The 9,953-nt window shown below is 35.1% G+C and overlaps 1 protein-coding gene across 1 annotated transcript; it reads left to right on the forward strand.

The window, feature by feature from the left end:
* Positions 1-1,338: 1,338 nt before the first annotated feature.
* On the forward strand, positions 1,339-1,962 carry LOC145039743 (uncharacterized). The gene has a single exon (XM_078987762.1). It carries the CDS (start codon positions 1,339-1,341, stop codon positions 1,960-1,962), a length of 624 nt encoding a protein of 207 aa, XP_078843888.1.
* Positions 1,963-9,953: the final 7,991 nt, after the last annotated feature.

Consider the following 9,953-nt stretch of genomic DNA (forward strand, 5'->3'; position numbering starts at 1 on the left):
ATCACATGAGATATTTTGCTAAGAATTCTCCATGTTACTCTTTAGAGTGTAGCAAAAGATTGACTGAAGGAACTCTCACTGGGCACAATAACAACGTGGGAAAAAATGCAGGAAGAGTTCATACAACAATTTTGCCCACCATCTAAAGTTTTAAAGTTGAAGAAGGCTATTGCAAATTTTAAACAACAAGCAAGATAGTCACTGTATGAGACATGGGAGCATTATAAAGATTAGTTAGAAACTATCCTCAAAATGATCTAAATGTGCAAAAAGAAGTCTCATTTTCTATTATGGGGTAAATGTCACTACTAGGAAACTCCTTGATTCTAAAGACTCACTCACAATGAAAGAACCATCCGTAATCAAGGAGCTAATCGAGGAATTTTTCAAACATTCAAAAGATTATCATAACCCTTGACAAGATGTGACTTGGGGAATCGTGAATTCTGCTTCGGATGATATGGTGGCGGTCTGAGCATTTTTTTATAACATGGATAGGCGGATGAATAAAATGGATCAAACAATCTATGCTATACGAGTAGGTTGTGAAAATTGTAATTGGCCACATTTAACCAAAGACTGTGATCTTGATGAAAAAGGAAACCTAATGGCTCAAGTTTGCTATTCAGGCAGTGATCGATATGATGATGACTGGAGAAAGCCCAAAAAAAGTGGTTACCTTTTAATTAGTATAAGAAAGCCAAGGAATAGAAGTATATATAAAAATGAAGAGGCTTTTACCAAAAAGAGGAACCAAATCCCGAAAAGAAACCGAATTTTGAGACAATGCTTGCTTGTTTTGCTACCTCATCAGAGAAGAGACACGAAGACACCAAAGTATTACATAGAAATCAGCAAGGAACAATCAAGAACATTAAGTAACAAATCAGACAACTATCCAAGAAATTCAATGAATGATTACCATGCACACTTCCAGGAAACACCAAACAAAACTGGAGATGAACTCACATTTAGGCCATTTCAACTAGAAGTGGGAAAATTGTTACCAATCTAACTCGTCTTAACAATAATAACCCAAATGATGAGCAAGAAAAACGAGAAGAAAGTGAAGAAAAAGATGTTGAAAATTCACCATGATGTGGTGAAGACGCTAGGATGTGGCAAGAACCTAAAAACAAAGTTGCTGAACCCATTAAGCCATACCGTCCACCACCACCCTTTACCAGTAGAGCAAGACAGGATAAGAATGTTGAAGACTACCAGAAGTTCATAGATCACATCAAAACTCTTCAAATGAATATCCCATTCATTGAAGTCTTAGCTCAAATGCCAATGTATGCAAAATTCCATAAGGATCACCAAACAATCTGAAAGAAGATGGTGGAGGTATCTAATGTTGTAGTAAATGAAACATGGTTAGCTCCTATGTTGAACATGGTACCAAAGAAAATGGGTAATCAGGGTAGTTTTGCACTTCTGTGCTTATTCAGGAATCTTGCCACAAGCCACGCTCTAGCCGATTCAGGAGAAACAGTTAACTTAATGCCTTATTCATTCTTCAAGAAACTTGACCTCTTAGAACCAAGATCAATCCGAATGGCTATCCACTTAGCAAAAAAAAAAATGGTGACCTTTCTAAGAGGAATTTTTGAAGACTTACTAGTGAAAATCGACAACTTTGTTTTTCCTATAGATTTCATTATTTTAAACATGGAGGAATATGAACAAGTACCAAATATTCTTCGAAGGCCCTTTTTGAGCCCCACCCGGGCCTTGGTTGACATAAGAGAATCTAAACTCACCCTTCGTGTTGGTGAAGAAGTGGTAACTTTTGGGGTTAATAGAGCAATAAATCATTCAAGAATAAGTGTTGGTATGGCTTTCTTGGTAGATGTGTTCGATGAAATTTTGGAGAAAGAGCTTGGAGGTTGGAAGGGAAAAGAATCTAAGGGTTACATGGTGCTACAAGAAGGAGATTTTCATGCTGAACATGAGTTGTAAGAAATAGAGAAACTACTAGAAGAGAGTGAGTACAATGAATTGAAGAAGGCTAGTGAAGACCCACCACGTTGTGGTAATGACACCACAATGTGGCAATCTGGATTTACTCGATCAGACATAAAAAGCTGGAACACCATGATGTGGAAAGATGCTCATGTCGTGTCACTAAACAAAAATAAAAAATCGAGTTGAAATCTTTTCCCAAAAATCTAGAGTACGAATTCATGGAAAAAAATGAACAAAATCCAGTCATAATAGCAGTTGATCTCACACAACACGAAAAGGAAAGGCTAGTTGAAGTACTCAAGAAATGAAAAATGCCATCGCATTGAAGATCACCGACATGAAAGGCATTAGTCCCTCATATTTTTCACATAAAACCAATTTAGAATAGGGAGCTAAATCAGTAGTGCAACGCCAAAAATGATTAAACCCGAACATGCAAGAAGTAATGTAGAAACAGGTAGTTAATCTCTTGGATGCCGGTATCATTTATTGAATATTGGATAGCCAATATGTGAGCCCGTTTCATGTGGTACATAAAAAAGGAGGCATGAAGGTAGTGACAAATGAAGAAAACGAGCTCATTCCAACAAGAATGATATTTTGTTGGCGTGTGTGCGTTGATTATCACAAGCTAAACACAAGGACCATTTCCTTTACCATTTATTGATCAAATGCTCGATAGATTATCTGGTCACCTTTATTACTTCTTTTTAGATGTTTTTCTGCATACTTTCAAATCCCTATTGATCTTCATGACCAAGAAAATACCATGTTCAGTTGCCCAAGTGGGACCTTTGCTTATCAACGGATGCCATTAGGGTTATGCAATGCACTAGCCACATTATAAAGATGCATGGTGCCTTTTTTCACGATATAGTTGAAAAGTGAATGGTTGTCATCTTGGATGATTTTTTAGTTTTTGGGTCTTCTTTTGGCGATTGCTTGTCTAACCTAAATTTGATACTTGCAAGATGTGAAAGGACCAACGTTGTCTTAAATTGGGAGAAGTGCAATTTCATGGTCAAAAAAGGGATTGGGTTGGGTCATAAAGTCTTCAAATTGGGGATAGAAGTGGATCATGAAAAGCTTGACATTATAGCCAAATTACTACCGCCAACAAATGTAAAATGCGTAAGAAGTTTTTTGGGCCATGTGAGATTTTACTGCTGATTTATAAATGATTTCTCAAAAATTACAAGGCTTTTAACCCAACTTCTTTTGAAAGATGTCATATTCGATTTCTCAAATGAATATCTTGAAGCCATTCAATTGATGAAAGAGAAATTAACCAACACCTCGATCGTGATCGCGCTGATTTAGAACCCCCTATTTGAGCTCATGTGCGATGCTAGTGATTTTGCGGTAGGGGCAGTCGTTGGAAAAAATATTGATAAGCATTTTCAACCTATATATTATGCAACAAAGACACTAAATCCGGCTCCAGAAAATTATTCCACCATAGAAAAGAGCTTCTTGTCGTGATTTATACTTTTGACAAATTCTGGCCATACATAGTTTTTTCTAAAACTATTGTCTTTACTGACCATTATGCACTTAATTTTTTTTGCTAAACAGGATGCTAAGCCAATATTGATATGATGGGTGCTACTTTTACAAGAATTCGATATCGAAATAAGGGATAAAAAGGGTTTGGAAAATGTGTCGGCTGATCACCTCTCAAGACTAGAAAACTTGGAAATGGAAAAATTAGAAGAACACAAGATTGGACATGATTTTCCTAAAGAATATCTAATGGTAATTACAGAAGAGGTGCCATGGTATGCTGATATAGCCAATTATTTAGCTAGTGGTTATCCTCCATAAGGATTAACTCATCAACAAAAGAAGAAATTATTTTTAGAGATCAAGTACTATTTTTGGGATGAACCATATCTTTTCAAAAGTTGTGTTGATGGTATGATAAAGAGATGTATATTCAGGAAGGAAATTTTGTAAATCTTGAAGCATTGTCATAACGGGCCCATCGGAGGACATTATAGAGCACATTACACGATAAAGAAGATATTTGATTCATGATTCTATTCGCCTATAGTTTTCAATGATGCCACCAAAATTGTAATTGAATGTGATTCGTGCCAACGATCGGATAACATTTCATCACGAAATGAGATGCCGCAAAATAGCATCCAAGTTTGTGAAGTATTTGATGTTTAGGGTATCGATTTTATATGATTGTTTTCGATTTCTCGAAGGAATAAGTACATACTGGTGGCAGTTGACTGTGTCTCAAAATGGGCAGAAACAGAAGCCTTAATTATAAACGATGATCGGGTGGTAGTAAGAATTCTAAATATATTATTTTCTCGTCTTGGTATACCAAGCGTTGTAATAAGTGATCAGGGAAATCACTTTGCAAATGAAAAACTAGCCAAATTGTTACAAAAATATCGTGTATATGATAGATTTTCGGCACTCTATCATCCACAAACAGGTGGGCAAACTAAAGTCACAAATTAGGCATTAAAAAGAATTATTGAACGATTAGTTGGTAACAATAAAAAGGAGTCGTCGAAAAAGCTAGATAATGCATTGTGGGTATTTCGTACCGCCTTTAAAACACCTATCGGTACTACATCATATAGGTTTGTCATTGGAAAAAAATGCCATTTACCGGTAGAAATTCAACATAAGGCGTTATGGCCTTTGAAGAATTGCAATTCTTAATTGGAACTATGAACCAATTGTCTAATGCAAATGAATGCCCTAGAGCAACTGAGAAATGAAGCATACACAAGCTCCTTGATCTACAAAGTTAAAACGAAGAAATGACATGATGCAAGGTTCAGAGGACGTGAAGATTTTCTAGAAGGAAAAAGGTTATGCTTTTCACCTCAAGAATGAAACTTTTTTCGGGGAAATTATAAACACGTTGGGACTGACCATTTATTGTAAAACAAGTATTTCCACATGTTGCTATAGAATTCCAATTGAGGAAACTGAAGGAAAAACCTTGTGCAATAACCGCATCAATATACAACGAGAAGGAGTCGGACTCATGACTCCCAAAATAGAAGCTCTTGCAGGAGGAAACCTGTGGTTTAGAGTTTGTCTTTTCTTTCCTTTTTATATTATTTGATTTATTTTCGTTTAGTTGATTATTTTGTTTCCTTTTGTGGATTTTTCAATCCTCGTAATTTTTATGTGGATTTTGTTGAGAGGGAAAGCATGTAATGAGTGTGTGGTGGAAGATTTTATAAAACATTTCCCAAAATAAACCATTTTCAATGTAGTATAATACACCACGACATGGTGACTTCATAGAACTCGACAACACGATTTTCGAAAAAACACCACGATGTGGTGCCCAAACCACGACATGGTAACTGTTCACCGCAGTCGATTTATAGGGTTTTTAAACTAAAAAAAACATATCTTTTGATTTTACACTTCATGCTTACTCACGTCGTGCCTGCTATCCCACGAGTTCATCATCAAAACTTTCTTTCAATTTCGACTTTTTCCAACAAAAAAAGTATGACTTTAAGTGTTTTTCTTAGTTAATAGTCAAGTATAACGGCATCTATGGTATAAATTTGCTGATTTGAGCCTTTATTTTGGGATTTAGTTAGTTAGGGTTCTGAAAATTAGTTAAATTCGAGCTTGATTTTGGTAGTTTTTGCTATGAATCTTCCTCTAAAACATGTATTTTATGGCCTAAGTAAAACCCAAAACGTGATTTGAGTCTAATTTGACTACATTTGTTCGATTTCAATCTCGATTATATGAAATATTCATCGACCATAAAGACTCATTGTGATCACTGTTAATTCAGTATGCTTTGATTAATTTTCTACCTAAATCTCAATTTTCTATTTTGAATAGTGTTCTATGTTCCTTTTGTTGAAAATTTAGGGTCAAGGTCGCATAAATCAACCTAGGAGTCGCTCCAATTTCCCATGGTTCACTTCCCGAATGTTGTAGCTCCTGAAGTGATGATTCAACGGAAGTAGAAGCTTGCATGGTTAAAAGAACAAATGGTGCACATACCTGTGAAACTTAGCTGGAATTGGATGGAAGAAATTGGCCTATCGGAGGAAATTAAACTGAATTTAACAAAGTCTTTTGACGGGTTCTAACGCTGGCTTATATGCTTGGCCTGGAGACGTCTTTTTCACATCCAGGAACCTGTGTACAAAGAACTTTGTGTAGAATTTTTGGCCATGGTGCACTTTCTCAAGAAAAAGGCATTCGCGATCGAAAACGCATTACTTTTTGCTTGGGCAGGGAAAGAAGAGAATTACGCTTGGCGGACTTTCTCCATGAGGATGGAACTTATCTTCCGTTTGAGATTCATACAAAATCATAGATTGAGTTTATTGCTAACGTCTCACTACCAATGATGAATTTAAAGAAGCAAACTATTGGCCTAACTATACCAATGGTGTGTACCAATCAGGGACAACCTAAGAAAGTGAAATTTTGTCTCTTGTTCATCGCCTCTTGCAATGATTGATCACTAATACCATTAACCAAATGTAGGGGGGGACAAAGTCTAAACTTTAGATGTTTATTTACTATTGAGTCTCATCACTATGGGTGTCCTTATTAATGTTTTGTGACATGTGGTTGACTTTTTATCAACACGGGTCGGAAAATATCGTCATGGTCTCCTTCGTATGGTGGCATGTTAATCACAAGGTCGGAAAGGTCATTTTGAGTCCTCCAAAAACGGGATGCTTTTATGCTAATGGTAGAGACTAGCATGCCTTTTAGTCTACTTCTCTACAAACAAGCAAATATTGTGGTGGATAATGGGTTTAGGAACTGTTCATTTCCAAATGACAACCCAAGAGACTGGCCCAGAACAAGAGTGAGACAAAGGGTATGTGATGCGGAAGAAGAGCCACCCAAGATTCCTACCGAGGATGAGTTGCCATTAGACCCGTACAATGTTGCTTTGCGCCCATATCAAGAAAAAATGGGTAGAGGGGTTAATTTCACCAATATGCACCTCGACATTTTGATGCAACATATGAACATCCAACGCCTAATTGTGTATCCGATGTCATACCCTACATTAGAACATGGGACAAGATTCGAGTGGAGCAACATTGAGAAGCTAGCGAAAGTGGACGAGGACATGATAACGATGAGTGAAATTATCCTTTTTTATTTGTTGAGTGGATTTAAGACAATTCTATTTATTTTTGTTTGATTAGTTTTCTATTTTCTAGGATGTTGGTAATTGTAGGATTTAAGTATTTGGTTTTATTTGTTTCATTGTTTTTATCGTTTTGTGTCTCTAGATTTCCCAGTGGTTCGAGTATGGTGAGACTAGTATTTTTCACGAGAGACTTTGATGCATTTAAGTGAGGGGTTAGGAATGTGGTTAGAGAGGTGAATTTGAGCATATAGATTGTTAATTTGATCATCCAAGCCGATGAGTCACATTTCAAGAAGTTCATATCATCATTAGTGATCAATATATTGAAGAAATCTGCTGAGAAATGCACTTATTTTTGCGTTTTTACACTCACCACGACATGGTGTTGTTATAGAAAACAAAAATTAATTGTCACCCACTTCAGACCACGTGGCGAGCGATCCTACACATAAGCAACATGATCAGACTTGCAATTTCTATCCCTGGGGAGTCTGTTCCCCTTTTTTCCCTCTTTACTTGTATGTTTTTCATAACATTCAATGAGGGCATTGCATCAAATAAGTGTGGGGTAGGGAGTTTACTACATTAGGAAAAAGAATTTGATTTTTGATAATTTGCATTATCATGAAATTGCTTGTTTTTACAATATGCATTCATATACACTTGAAATAATAGTTTAAATTAGGAAAATCAAGCCAATTAAATTCTTTTGCTAGTATTGTGTGGGATGATCCGATGAGAGCCTAAATGTTTACTTGAGCCAACACATGGCATATATATATATATATATATATATATATATATATATATATATATATATATATGTATATATATATATATATATATATATATATATATATATATTTGTGGCTTCCCATTATTTACAGTGTATACCTGAAATCCATCCAGGAGAGCTTATGTACTCATTACAATTAGACTAATACATCTAGCTAATAAAGGTTGAAGTTAAGCTCCTTTCTTTAGCATGTGGGCTTTAAGTGAACAAAAAGTGAGATAAAAAAAAGAGAGAAATTACAAAAAAGTTGAAAGAATTTTAGAGCTTTCAAAGTATCAAGATTGAAAGATCAAAAATTACGAAGAACCAAAAATTGAAGAAAACAATAATCAAATAAGAAGGTGTTAAATTCAAAGAAATAAAAGAGAAAATATCAAAGAAGAGATGAGTTATAAGAGCCCCATTGTGGTATCAAAGTTGTAATTCTTTCTAGATCATATGTATTTTTGGTAACTTATGCAAAAATATCTTGTGGTTAAGAAAGATTTATGAGGATGGATTCGGAGGGTTGCAAAATGAGTGTCGTATAAACTAAGGGGTGAATGTTCATAAAGTTTGTGAATACTTTGGATTGGGAAGTATTTAGGGAAATGGATTGTCTTATGTAATGTTGGTGATGAAGGTCTAACTTAAAAGATTAGCTTTGCTTGAGGGCAAGCAAAATGCAAGTGTGGGGTATTTTGATAGTGCCATATTTACACATATTTCTAGGCATTATTTTAATACATATTTTGGTTAATTGTGAAGATATTTGGTACTTATAATGTTTAAATTGCATTTTTCAGCCTAAAGTGGACATTATTTGTCGAAATTTTATGGTTCTGTGTGCTTTTTTACTGCCATCAGTATCTAAATATTAGGCTTTCATTTAGTATAGATGAACCCTAATACTATGTGCTAGTTTTCTATATTTGGATTTGATGTAGTTGGTTTTATACATGTGTTGATTATCATTACCTGGCATGTTAAAGTTTGCATCTTTTTTGCTTTGATTCAAGTTAAGTGCAGTTTAATGACCATTAAATTACATGAACTTGTTTACCTAGTAGTTTTTTACCATTAAATTTTTAGAGCTAGGATTAACCACATCTTAGATTAAGTAATAAAGGTAACAACTTTAGCTGTGTTGGAGAAAATAATTTGATCATAAATGTGTTTGATTAATTGTCTTCACCATAGATAATTATCTAGATATATCGTATATAGCCTAATTATCATTATTAATCAATTATTTGTTTGCTTGTATATGACCATTAATTAGTAATACATGAATTGGAAAAAATATAGTAGATCGGACCGAGTTTGCTAATACATCTAAATTGGTAATCAACTGAATAAGTCCATACTTAGAAACTACACATAGGAATAAGGGGGATTCGAGGCTAAACAGAAGTGTCTTCTAAATATTGTTTATAATCGTTTTTATTTGAGTGTTTAAGTTAATCTGAACTTGTAAAATCAGATAGAGAGCCCTTTTTGATTATTTTTTGCTTTTAGATTATTTTTTAGTAGTTATTTTAGTATACTGAATTCATTCCATGTTATCGATACCCAAATTGCTTTACTATACAATAAACCGTAACGACTTAATTTTTCAAATAAAAATTTTCATTTCTAATTAGCCAAACATTTCCATAAAATGTGGAGTAACATTGATCACTATTTCCAAAATTCATAACATTATCGTTTATTCAAAACAAATGTCGGAGAGTTCACGTCACGCCATCAAGCCTTGCCCATACCTTTAGGCTGTGAAGTACCTGAAACAAATCTACAAACTGTAAGCTAATGCTTAGTGAGTTCCCCAGAGAGTACCCCACACACAATCCACATAATCACATATCATATTAGCCACAAAGCAACATATATCACATAATCCATTGCATATAACATAGGCTCGTCCCCAGGGTCTTACTCTAGGATGCCATAAGCTCCCCACATGGTCTTACACCTAAGTGTAATGTGCTCTCCAATGGTATATATTAGGAAAGCCATGGGCTCTCCATATGGTCGTACATCTATTGCCATGGGCTCTCCACATGGTCTTTAGTAGGAAAGCCATGG

The sequence above is a fragment of the Lactuca saligna genome, chromosome 4 (genome assembly GCF_052625555.1).
Source record: "Lactuca saligna cultivar CGN05327 chromosome 4, ASM5262555v1, whole genome shotgun sequence".
NCBI lineage: Eukaryota > Viridiplantae > Streptophyta > Magnoliopsida > Asterales > Asteraceae > Lactuca > Lactuca saligna.